The sequence below is a fragment of the Echinops telfairi genome, unplaced genomic scaffold (genome assembly GCF_000313985.2).
Source record: "Echinops telfairi isolate 266 unplaced genomic scaffold, ASM31398v2 ScPeMD7_7458;HRSCAF=8496, whole genome shotgun sequence".
NCBI classification, from domain to species: domain Eukaryota; kingdom Metazoa; phylum Chordata; class Mammalia; order Afrosoricida; family Tenrecidae; genus Echinops; species Echinops telfairi.
Genome location: NW_022111358.1, coordinates 29,678,033 through 29,690,322, shown reverse-complemented (window position 1 = coordinate 29,690,322; position 12,290 = coordinate 29,678,033). Strand labels below are relative to the sequence as shown.

General features: G+C 59.1%; 1 protein-coding gene across 1 annotated transcript in view; it reads left to right on the top strand.

The window, feature by feature from the left end:
• The first annotated feature begins 10 nt into the window (after nucleotides 1–10).
• KCNH4 (potassium voltage-gated channel subfamily H member 4) overlaps nucleotides 11–12,290 on the top strand; it is an 18,221-nt gene continuing 5,941 nt past the window's right edge. The window contains exons 1-11 of the mRNA XM_004707174.2: nucleotides 11–108; nucleotides 1,828–2,061; nucleotides 2,341–2,487; nucleotides 2,590–2,717; nucleotides 3,401–3,644; nucleotides 3,886–4,043; nucleotides 7,473–7,680; nucleotides 9,487–9,681; nucleotides 9,944–10,143; nucleotides 10,957–11,206; nucleotides 11,725–11,957. Of these exons, the coding sequence (XP_004707231.1) occupies nucleotides 33–108; nucleotides 1,828–2,061; nucleotides 2,341–2,487; nucleotides 2,590–2,717; nucleotides 3,401–3,644; nucleotides 3,886–4,043; nucleotides 7,473–7,680; nucleotides 9,487–9,681; nucleotides 9,944–10,143; nucleotides 10,957–11,206; nucleotides 11,725–11,957 (2,073 nt within the window). The 5' untranslated portion in view covers nucleotides 11–32. The remainder of the gene's footprint in view (nucleotides 109–1,827; nucleotides 2,062–2,340; nucleotides 2,488–2,589; nucleotides 2,718–3,400; nucleotides 3,645–3,885; nucleotides 4,044–7,472; nucleotides 7,681–9,486; nucleotides 9,682–9,943; nucleotides 10,144–10,956; nucleotides 11,207–11,724; nucleotides 11,958–12,290) is intronic.

Below are 12,290 nucleotides of genomic sequence, written 5' to 3'. Positions count from 1 at the left end.
CAGCGCCGCGCCTCGAACCCGCGCCCGGGGCCATGCCCGTCATGAAGGGGTTGTTGGCCCCGCAAAACACCTTCCTGGACACGATCGCCACCCGCTTCGACGGCACGCGTGAGTGGGGCTGGGGCTAGGGCTGGGGGGTCACGCCGGCGGTCAAGTCTGCACTCGGGGACCCCAACTTGCGGAGAGCCTGGGTGCGGCGTGAGAGGAGGGGAGGCGCCCGCTGGGGGAGCGCCCGGCGAAGGGAGGCGGGAAAAGGGCTGGGAGCACTGGGGTCCAAGGTTAGGGGGTGTGACTCTGGGGAAGAGCGGCTCTTTGTGCGGCGAGACGGAGGAGGGGCCTTGGGAGGCGCCCACTCCCGGCAGAGCGCCGTCGGAAGCGTATTGGGGGCATCCCAGACCTGGGCGTGGGACGAAGTGACCCTGCGCCCTGGAGTATACTCCCAGACGACTCCAGCCCCCGTCCCCCCAGAAAAAAAGAAAAGAAAAGGTCATTCTTGGGCAAGACCCAGCTTGGATTCAGGTCACGCGAGTCCCAAATCGGAACCCGTGGGGGCGCCTGTGCCTGCGGAGGGTGAGGCTGGCAAGAGGGCGTTCTGTGTGATGGAGGGAATTCCCAGCTCGCCCACCCTCTCTTGGATTCCTGGTTCAGCACCTTGGACAGCCACATCCCTCGTTCCCCTCCTCTTCCCGCACCACTCCCTTTGCCTACCCTGGCGTGGGGAGATCGGCCCCCTGCCCCACTAAGGAACCCTGGAAGAGCTCTGGAGGGTGGGGGAGCGGTACCCGAGGGCGGAAACCGAGCCACCGGGGGCCCTACCCGCCTCCCCACCCTCCGAGCATACACACCTCCCTTGTTTCCATAGCGCCTGTCGCTGGGGCAACAGACCCTGGGATGGAAGGAGCCCAGCACCTCCCGGGTATCCTCAGTGTCCCGTTAGTCCCTCCACCTCCAGACAGTCATCCTTCCCAGCCCCCCAGAACTGGCTGTGTCTCAGGCCCCATCTCTGTCCCTAGACCACCCTTAGGGGCCTTACTGTCCCCTCCCACCCACTGGGTCCAGTTCAGGTTCTCTCGCTGAAGGTTACTACTAAACCACACTTAGAACACTGGGATAGGGCCCTGCCATTCGCTGGAAAAGTGCTAATGGGTTGGGCCTTCCCTGAAAAACGGGATGAGCACCCTGCTCCTCAGGGTCTCCCTCCTTCCATACATAGGAGTTTGGATCATTTCTGCCTTTGGGGTCCCGATCACTTACACTCTAACAGGATGACCGGGTGGTGTCTTACAACTGTGTGAACTGGGGAGGCTCACTGCACCTTCTCCATCGGAGAGGGTCTTGGTTCTGACTCTCTGTGCTGTGCAATGTGCTAGAACTTGGAGAGCCCGGGTGACCCTCGCTGTCAGCCACCCTGGGAGGAAGATGCTGTTCTTAGCTCCCACTTTACAGATTGGGAAGCTGAGGCACCTGACTTCATCAGCTTATGCAAGGTCACAGAAGGGTGGCAGGGGTGGGCGGGCTCTGGGGCCTTGTTCTTGCTCAGAGCCGTGCTGCCGCCTACAGTAAGAGCTCACCAGCTTAAAGGCAGGCGAGGAAACACACGACTTCTTAGGGTGCCTTCTCCAATCCCTCTATCATCCCCACCTGGGTTCTGGGCCACCCTGGGGCCCTTGTTTGTTTCCTCTCTCTCTTACTCTCATTTCAGAAGTGAGGTCCAGGACCCACCCGGGAGCCTGTGACCTCTGACCACAGCTGGGGAAGAGTGCTGCCCACCTGAGAGCTGAGGTCCATGCTTGGCCTTGACCTGACCTTGACTCCTTCTGCCCATAGACAGCAATTTCTTGCTGGCCAACGCTCAGGGCCCACGGGGCTTCCCCATCGTCTACTGCTCTGACGGCTTCTGTGAGCTCACCGGCTACGGCCGCACAGAGGTCATGCAGAAAACCTGCAGCTGCCGTTTCCTCTACGGCCCGGAGACAAGCGAGCCCGCCCTGCAACGGCTGCACAAGGCCCTGGAGGGCCACCAGGAGCACCGGACTGAAATCTGCTTCTATCGCAAGGATGGTGAGGGGTCCAGCCTGCCCTCCAGCCGTGCCCAAACCCCAGAGGCCACTTGGCATGGTGGAAGAAGTCTGGGTGTTCCCCTCACACTGCCACAAGCTGGCTCTGTGACGGGGTGTCCTTGGACCCCTCTAGGCCTCAGTTTCCCATCACTGCTGGCAGTCTCTAGAGTTCCTTCCAGCTCTGAATCTTTGCTCGTGAGTGTCTGGTCACTCAGCGGACTGGGACGAGAGGGGGACCAGGGCCTCAGCCCTCCTCCCCTCCCTCTCTCCATGCCTATAGGCTCAGCCTTCTGGTGCCTCCTGGACATGCTGCCCATCAAGAATGAGATGGGAGAGGTGGTGCTATTCCTCTTCTCCTTCAAGGACATCACTCAGCGTGGGGGCCCAGGACTGGGCTCCTCGACAGGCCATGGGGACAGTAATCATGGTAACGGCATGTCTGGGGGAGTGGTAGGCAAGAGGGCCTTAGAGGCCCTGGCCCACGGGCACAGGCTGTGCCCACTCATCTCCGCACTCTCCTTCCCAACAGAAAACTCCCTGGGCAGGAGGGGACCCAGCTTGAAATTTCGGTCGGCCAGGAGACAGAGCCGTACCGTCCTACACCGACTGACTGGTCATTTTGGGCGCCAGGGCCAGGGAGGCATGAAGACCAATAACGTGAGCCTCACCCCATCCCAACAAGTCCCGAAGGCCTCCTTCCATCACACCTCCCTTGGCTTCGTGACTGACCTTCTGCTCTTATAATGTCCCAAGGGTGGGGCTATCGAAGCAATTACTTCACCCACCCCCCGGTGATGGGCTGACAACAGAAGGGGAGCATTACAAGCCGCTATGGCCCAATGGGAGAGATCCCCCATGGAGGTGGGAAGCCTAGCACCTAGACCTGTGTATCTCTTCTTAGGACCCAGCCTAAGCCAGGGCATTTTGTTGCTAACCCTTTGAGCAGTGTGTTAGAGCTGACCATTCCAGCCCCCTCTTATCCTTGGGACACAGCCACCCTTCAGTGTGCCCTCAGGACCCAGGAGGAATTCAGGGAGGGGGCATTAGTGAGCGCCCTCCCCCAAGCTAGGGCATATGCCTGACATACCCTAAGGAGGAGCAGGTCAGGCTTGTAAATAGCCCCTTACCAAGACCATGACTGATTCAGAGGGAGATGGCATGGTAAGCACAGGGGTACATCGGGTGCCGGCCTCTGAACCCTTGTCCTCCACCTTCTGTTTCCTCTTATGGTTGCCCTTGCAGGGCCCCCTGTACCTCTTCCCCGTTCCCCGCCTCTCCCTACCCCAGCCTTGGCCCCTCTCTCCTCCATGAGTCCCCAACCACCACCCCTCTCCCTTTAGAACGTGTTCGAACCAAAGCCATCCGTGCCAGAGTACAAGGTGGCCTCTGTGGGGGGGTCCCGCTGCCTCCTCCTCCACTACAGCATCCCCAAGGCCGTCTGGGACGGCCTCATCCTCCTCGCCACCTTCTACGTTGCGGTCACTGTCCCCTACAACGTCTGCTTCTCGGGCGATGACGACACCCCCATCACTTCCCGACACACGCTCGTCAGCGACATTGCTGTAGAGGTGCTCTTCATTCTGGGTCAGTCCTGGCGGGTGCCCCGGGGGACGCGCCGTCCTTGGCCTGCAGGCTCATCCGTGTCTGAGTCTTGAAGTCTGGTCCCAGTGGTCCCTGGCTCTCACTGCCTCCTGTCTTGGAGGTTCTCTCCTCCATGGACCAGCCAGAAGCCAACCCCTTGCTCCCCATCCCTGCCTCCTCCTCCACTGTGGGGTTTTAAGGCCTGTTGCCCGCTCAGTTCACTGACAGCCTCTTGCACCCCCAGATATTATTCTGAACTTCCGCACCACCTATGTGTCCCAGTCCGGCCAAGTCGTTTCTGCTCCTCGCTCCATTGGCCTCCACTATCTGGCCACTTGGTTCTTCGTGGACCTTATCGCTGCACTGCCCTTTGACCTGCTTTACATCTTCAACATCACCGTGGTGAGTGACCCTGTCCCACCATACAACCTATCCCCCCAACGTCCGTACGGTACCCCCCATGACGCCCACCCCACCTCACGGCCCCTCCTGTGTATCAGAGCAGCACTGCCCTCCAGAGGGTTTTCAAAGGCTTGCCTTTCTTCTGAGGTGCCTCTGGGTGGACTCGAACTTCCAGAGTTTCACTGACCAGCCAGGCACCACTTAACCATTTGTACCACTCAGGGACTCCCATCTTCCATTAACCTCCGACCTTCCAGTCGAATTCTGACTCAGCGACCCCACTGGACAGAGTGGAATTGCCCCCCAGAGTGTCCGAGGCTACACATTGTTAGAGAAGCAGGCTGCCGCATCTTCCACGCCGAGTAGCAACCTTTCCGATTATTCGCTGGGCTTCTCCATCTCCCAATAGTCCGTCCCATGGGTCCGTCTGCAAGCGCCTATCTGGCACCTGCTGTGGGCCAGGCCCGCCCACTGCTGGGCGCTGCTGGGCAGGCTCGCCAGGGTCTGTGCGCAGCTCACACTCTGCAGGGGAAACCGAGACAAAAAAGGCGGTGTTGGTCTGCTGCCAAATGAGTGGTACTTTTCACATTTTTATTTAACAAACAACGGATGAGCACTTAGCTGTCTGCAAAGCACGGTGTGGGGCACGGTCACTGCGTGGCGGGGAAAGGGACCACAACAGGGCCTCCCAGCGGTTCAGCCGGAGCAGGGACAGGGATAATAGGAACAGAAAAGTGGGAGGGGGGCCGAGGGGCTGCTGGGATGGGGCTGGGGCTGGGGCTGGACAGAGCTAGCTGGCCTTGGCGTTCTAGGCTGGCACACAGGTATGAGCAAAAATGATTGGAAATCTATCCGGCATGGAGGCAGAGGGTAGGGTGGTCTGGGAAGGGTTCCAGAGAGAGGCGGGACAAGAGCTAGACTTTACGCACTGAGGAGGGCTTGGCTGGCTGGAGAGGAGAGAGCGCATCCTGGGATTGCCTAATGAGGCGAGACCGGAGAGGCTTCGGAGGCAGAGCGGACCTGGGCCTGCGTCCTCCGGGGCTCTGCCAGGAGGGCCCTCAGGGGCTCCGCTCTGCACCCAGGGCCGGGGTCGGGCTGCCCCACCCTGTGTCCCCAGGCCCCCTGAGCCGTTTCCCTGTGCGCGCTCTCTGCCACACAGCTATACCGGGAAACCACCTACACGTAGCCGGATTTAACTAGCCGCCAACAGGCTGTGGGCCTCTTCTCCTGACTGTGTACACGTGTGTGCGAGCTCCCACACACGTGCATATATGTGTGTCTGCCCTGAGGCTCCGGCCATTCCAAGCAAAGTTCCAGCTGTCTCTGGGAGCACCCCTGTCTATGCCTACCAGACTGTCCCCAGTGAACTAGGGAACTGCAGGGGAACCCCTGGCCTTCTCGCCTGGTGCCTTTAGTGCTCTTGACAGCCCCCCAAGTTCCCTCACGCACAGCATCACCTAGGAGCCTCACAGTAACCCTTTGGGAGGAGATTCTCTTGACCTGCCCAACCCCTTGCTTTTCATATATGTATATATATGTATATATGTATACACACACACACACACACACACAGATTAAGTGACTTGCTAGCAAGTAGCACCCAGATCTCCATTCTCTTTGTCTGGTATTCTTTCCCATACACCACCTTGCTTGCCAGGAATCCAGGGGTGCTTGGGGGGCTGGCCTGGCCTAAGAGGAGATGAGGGCCAATGCTGTGGGCAGAGGAAGGCGGAGCGGAGCTGGGAGATGAGCAAGCACTGGCCCAGTGGTGGGACTGAGGGAGCAGGCCTGAGACCACCAGCCTGAGGAGTGTGACAGGAGGGCCCAGGGCAGGGGCCAGCAAGAAGCCGTGCAGATCTCTTGTTTTGAACCAGGAGCCCTGGGAGCTGGGTGCAGACATCCCGCCCCAGAGAGGCTCCCTGGTGGGGGATCAGCTCCTTTCTAGCTTTCACCGCAAAGTGGAGAAATTGACTTCAGGGGATTTGGGTGCAGTGTAGGACCGAGCCTCCTGGAGGCCCCAGGGAGGTCAGTGAAAGGCCTTCACACCAAGCTCCACAGGCACTCCACCACCCAGCCCCCAGCCCAGACGCCTCTGTGAGAAGATACGCCCATCTGTCACCCCCAACATGGAGGTGCTCGCTGAGCGATTAATATCATGGTAAGAATGGTAGTAGTCATGAGACTACCAGTCAGTATTAACAAGATCCTTGTTAGGGGCTGTTAGGAACCTTGGTGGCATAGTCATTATGAGTTAGGCTGCAAACTGCGAGGTCAGCAGTTCAAAACCACCAGCTAGCTCATGGGAGAAAAAAAACGAGGCTTTCTTCTCCTATCAAGAATTACTGTCTCAGAAACTCATAGCGGCAGCTGTACCCTATTCTATAGTGTCAATATGGGTCAGAATTGACTCGTTGGCAGTGGGCTTAGTTTGGTTTGGTTTTGCTAGAGGCTGTTAGCTCCATCAACACCACCCCCACCCCCACCCCTAGCTGCCGCCCCAGCTCTACAAGGACAGAGAACTCCCACCCACTCCCATCCCAGGCCTCCTCAGCCCTCACTCTCGCTCTCCTCTGTATGTTTGGGCCTGACTCTCACCTGCAGCTGGTCCACAGGGGGCAGTGCCACCCCCCCCTTAGAGTCCCTGCCCCTCCAGCTTCACAGGCTTGTTCCAATTCTTCCATGTTTCAGAGAGGGGCCTGGGCACTGCCACCATCTTCACCACCAACTCTTGTTCACAGCTGTTTGTGTCCAAGCTATGGGGTGCTTCCAGCAGGGCTCTCTTCAGAGATTGGTCTCTGTCCCCCTGCCTCTGGTCTGACCTGAGGCCACGGGCACTCCAGCACAGAACAGGCTAGGTTGTTGGTCAAACCTAGTGCCCCTGGCCCATCATTTTCTTGGTGCGTGACCTTGGACAAGTCATGAACCTTTCTGAGGCTTAATTCATTCATTTGCAGACAAGTCCCTGGCCATCCTGTAAATTCAGATCCACACACACACACACACACACACACACACACACACGCACAATCCTATAGGACAGCGGTTCTCAACCTTCCTCATGCCACCACCCTTTCATACAGTTCCTCATGTTGTGGTGACCCCCCCCAACCATAACATTATTTTCGTTGTTACTTCATAACTATAATTGTGCTACTCTGATGAATCGGGGGACCCTGATTTACGGGAGTAGAAAGTTCCGTCTTTCTGCCTCAGAGAAGCTGGTGGTTTTGAACCACTGACCTTGGGTTGGCAGCCCAAAATGTAACCACTGTGCCACCAGGGCTTCTCCTTCTCAGGACAGCAGGGCCTTTCTCCTGCTGCAGCCTCCCCTGGCTGCAGGGTCTCCGATGGGGCAAGTGTGGGGGGGGTGACAACGCAGACTGTGAGGGAGTGTGCCCGCTGACTGCCCCCCTCCCTGCTCCCCGGCAGACCTCGCTGGTGCACCTGCTGAAGACGGTGCGGCTGCTGCGGCTGCTGCGGCTGCTGCAGAAGCTGGAGCGCTACTCCCAGTGCAGCGCGGTGGTGCTCACGCTGCTCATGTCCGTGTTTGCACTCCTTGCCCACTGGATGGCTTGCGTCTGGTACGTGATCGGGCGCCGAGAGATGGAGGCCAACGACCCGCTGCTCTGGGACATTGGTGAGACACCAGCCCCAGGCCGCCTGCCCTGTTCACTACATGCCCAAGCTGAGGCCTCCACTCGTGTCCGCCCCCACCCCCACCCCCCTTCCTCCAATGCCCCACAAACCTGCGCTCAGCTCCGTGGGGATCGGCACTGCCAGTGCTGATCTGCAGCCAAGGCCTCCGCCTTCCAAGACAAGCCACCGCCCAGCCGAGCAGGGAAGCCAGCAATGGCTGTCAGAACACCACACCGAGGGGGGTGGCCCTTGGGGAGCAGCACAAACGAAAGCCCTGAAGGAGGGGTGTCCTGTCCCTCTCCTTTATCAATCCCATTTGCCTGTACCTCCCACTGGCCAGGCCCTCAATGTCCTCCTGGAAGGCCCGTCAGATCCTGAGCAGTGTCCCTGACATGTCCTTCTCTGCTTCCCCTCTGTGCACCCCTCTTCCATCATGTGCACCCCTCTCCTCCCCAGCCCCCACTGCACCCCCCCCTAATCCTCACACCGAAGCTTCTGCAGTAGCCTCCCCCCTCTCTCCCTGACCACTTCTCATCACCTACCTCCATATCCCAGCCAAATGGGTCTTCTGAGAATCAGTGCTGGCCTGCTCGGACCTTGAACTCCACCCCTGATATAGCGCTGCACCACCACCCCACCCCCACCCCCGAGTCCCGCCTGGTGCCCTTTCTCCCATGCCCCCTGGGCTGCAGCCCCCGAACCTCCCTCCTAGGTCCAAATGTACTGTTTTCTCCTGCTGACCTTTGAACGAGGACTTTTCTTCCTGGCCTCTCCCTTCCCACCACCCTTTGTCTCCTCTCCTGCTCCTTGTAGTCTCAGCCCAGAGTCCCCGTCCTAAAGAGACCCTCCTTGAGCCCTGGTGGCACAGTGGTTAAGCACTCAGCTGCTCACCGCAAGGTTGGTAGTTCCAGCCCATGGGGCTGTTCTGTGGGCACAGGGTCTGGCCCTCTGCATCTGTAAAGGTTCTGGCAGCTCTTCTCTGCCTGTGAGTCATGCTCTTTTCGCTGTGAGTCACTAGACAATGGGTACTAACATCTGTCCTAGAACCGCAGGACTGGCCCGGCTCCAGCTGGGTTCCAAAACCCCAAACTCACTGCCACTGTGTCGATGCCAACTCACAATGACCCTATAGGACATGGTAAAACTGCCTCTGTGAGTTTCTGAGACTGTTGGTTTTTATGGGCAGAGAAGACCCTGCTTTTCTCCAAAGGCGAGGCTGCTGGTTTTGAACCCATAACCTTGTGGTTAGCAGCCCAACTTGTAACCCACTACCCCTCCAGGGCTCATCTGGCTGGGTTTGGACTCCCTAACCTATCATGGTTCCTCAGAAAGTTGATAAACCAGTCCAATCGACCTCGTTGTGTCAGGGGAGACCTGGACTTCACAGGAGAGGGGGGAGGTGGCTCCCAGTGGCTGATTTGATAGAGCCCCAGGCCTTTCTTCCAAGTCACCTTTGGGTGAACTCCAGTCTTTCTGTTGGAGGCTCCAGGGCACCTTCCTGAAGGCCATCTCCCATCCCTAATGATCATTCCCCTCTTTCCCCTACACACTGTGAGCTCCACAGTGCTGGGCACATGGCTGGCTGGGTCAAAGAAATGCGCAGTAAAACAATCTCAACTCAAAGGACTCGCTGACCAATCAGTAATCCCAGATAGCAACTGTCACTGTGCCGTCCACTGGCAGGCCCAGCCCCAGGCTGCAGGCCAACCCTGCTGATGCACACCAGCCTCCGGAAATACTTGCTCAAGGTCAAGGACTGGCCCTTCAGGGAAACCTGGTTCTCTTCCACCCTCTGCCCAACCCCCAGGGTGGCTGCACGAGCTGGGCAAGCGGCTGGAGGTGCCCTACGTCAACGGCTCGGCCGGCGGCCCTTCCCGGCGCAGCGCCTACATCGCCGCGCTCTACTTCACGCTGAGCAGTCTCACCAGCGTGGGCTTCGGCAACGTCTGCGCCAACACGGACGCCGAAAAGATCTTCTCCATCTGCACCATGCTCATAGGCGGTGAGGCTGGGCCGCTGCGCCCCGCGCGCACCCGGCCACGGGGCCCAGGGAGGGCGAAGGGGCCACCAGGGCCAGAGCTCACGCAGGCATCCATGCAGGGCATGACCGCTGCCACTTCCCCACCCAAGGGGGCTGGCCACCAAAGACGCACCTCCGGTCTGGTGCTTCTGTAGGCCACACCCCAGCCCAGCCAGGTGGGCTTGGGAGCAGGGGTGGCGGCCAGGGCACCGCAGCCCCTGACCCGCATCTGCCCTTCCCGCAGCGCTGATGCACGCCGTGGTGTTCGGGAACGTGACGGCCATCATCCAGCGCATGTACTCGCGCCGCTCGCTCTACCACAGCCGCATGAAGGATCTCAAGGATTTCATCCGCGTGCACCACCTGCCCAGGCCGCTCAAACAGCGCATGCTCGAGTACTTCCAGACCACGTGGGCCGTCAACAGTGGCATCGACGCCAACGAGGTAGTGGCCAGCCCCCCGCCCCCGGCTCATGCCATCCTAACTCCAGCCCCGTGGCTCTGTGCAATCCGGGGGCACGGGCGTCGCTTGCTGGGATCTCGGATGATACACTCAGCCCTTGCCCTCAGGGAGCCCCCTGTCTGGCGAGGGAGGCAGACAAGTAAACATCATTGAGGAGTGAGAAGGGCAGTAATGGAGGGGTGTCGGTGCAGTGGGGGCCCAGAGGCGCCAGATGAAGGGACATTGGGAAGGTCGTAGAAATCAGTCCACCAAGGGAAGGTCGTGCCAGGCAGAAGGAACAAGGATCCAGGTCTTGACGTGTTGGCGCAGAAGAGGAAGGCAGGCTCGGGGAAAGGAAGTAGCAGGGAGCTTTCCGGAACAGGGATGGGAGGGTATAGGCAGGGCCCTCTTGTGGGTGACCTTGAGCTTAAACTTTGTTCTGCAAGGATTTGGGGCCTGAGAGTGGCATGGGCTAGGAGGGCCGAGGGGCTAGGAGCTTGGGCTAGTGAGAGGAGTGTAGGCTTCCCAAGAGGAGCCCAGGGAATGGAGTAGTCAGAGAACTCAGAGAAGGAGGGGCCGAGGGTCTATGAACCTGGGCTAGTGAGGAGTTTCTAGTCTCTGCCCTTGATGATTGGGTTAGGAGGGCCATCCCATAGCCAGGCGTTCGCTGGGCCTACACATTGTCCTGAAAGTTAATGGGTGACTTCCAAGCAAAGAGTCAGTGAGTTCTCGCTCTTTGAAGACAGCTCCACACATTTGGAGAGGCAAGTAGCAGCGGCAGGGGGATGGCCAGAATGACCTATGCCCCTTATGCAGTTACTGCGTGACTTCCCAGACGAGCTGAGAGCTGACATTGCTATGCACCTGAATCGGGAGATCCTGCAGTTACCACTGTTTGGAGCAGCAAGCAGGGGCTGCCTGCGGGCCCTCTCTCTGCACATCAAGACCTCGTTCTGCGCACCGGGCGAATACTTGTTACGCCGTGGAGATGCCCTGCAGGCACACTACTACGTCTGCTCTGGCTCCCTGGAGGTGCTCCGAGACAATACGGTGCTGGCCATCCTGGGTGAGGGTCCCCCCCACTCCCCATGTCAGAACCTTCCCCCGAGGCCTTGGGAATGGTCAGCAGACTAGGGAATGGGAAATTCCTAGCAGAGACCTGGAGTTCTAGCTAAGAGGACTCTTTCTCAGTCCCTCCACTCTCCTACTGTCCCCTGTTTGACCACTCCCTGTGACTTGCCCCCCAATCCCATTGACCTCCCCCCTCTCAAGGCCCTGTCAGCCCCTTTCCAGTGACTGTCTCCCAACACGCCGCGGACCGTTGTCCTTTAATGAACCCCTTTCATCATTCTTTATGGGTCATCTCGTTTCATTGATCATTCCTCCAGCCCCACCGATGTCCTCATTGACAGTATCCCAACCCTGTCATCCGTCATTAGCCACTGATGATTTCCACCGGTCCCATCCATTGGCCCATCTCAACCATCCTTCCAGCACATTGACAATGATCCCTTTTGACCACCTCCTACTGATACCCTCGTGGTCCCTCTGCCCCAGCTGACTGTCCCCATCCCTTGCCCACAGGGAAGGGGGACCTGATTGGGGCAGATATCCCTGAGGCGGGGTCAGGGGCAGGCCCAAGCTGCGTGCTGAAGACCAGCGCTGATGTGAAGGCGCTGACCTACTGTGGCCTGCAGCAGCTGAGCAGCCGAGGGCTGGCCGAGGTCCTGAGACTCTACCCTGAGTATGGCGCTGCCTTCCGGGCTGGCCTGCCCCGGGACCTCACCTTCAACCTGCGCCAGGGCTCTGACACTAATGTAGGTAGACCTCCTGTAGCCTCCACCCCTTCGAGGGCCCCCTTCTTCAAAGCAACCCTGCCTCCCCGACCCACAAAGAACATCTCCTGTCTCCTTCCACCTTGAAAGTGTCATCTCTCAGTCTTAGGCACCCTCTTGCTTGGCCCCCTGGCATGCTTGAAATCATCCGGCAGGAGGGCACGATTCCGCTGGCCATCACCCAACCCCACACACCATCGCTCACCACTTCTGCTCCCTATTCTACTGACCCATCTCCTGCTGCCCATTGCTAGCCCCACTCCGGATTCTTCCAAAGGCCCCACTTTGGCGCCAAGTCCCCTCCCCTCCCTCGGC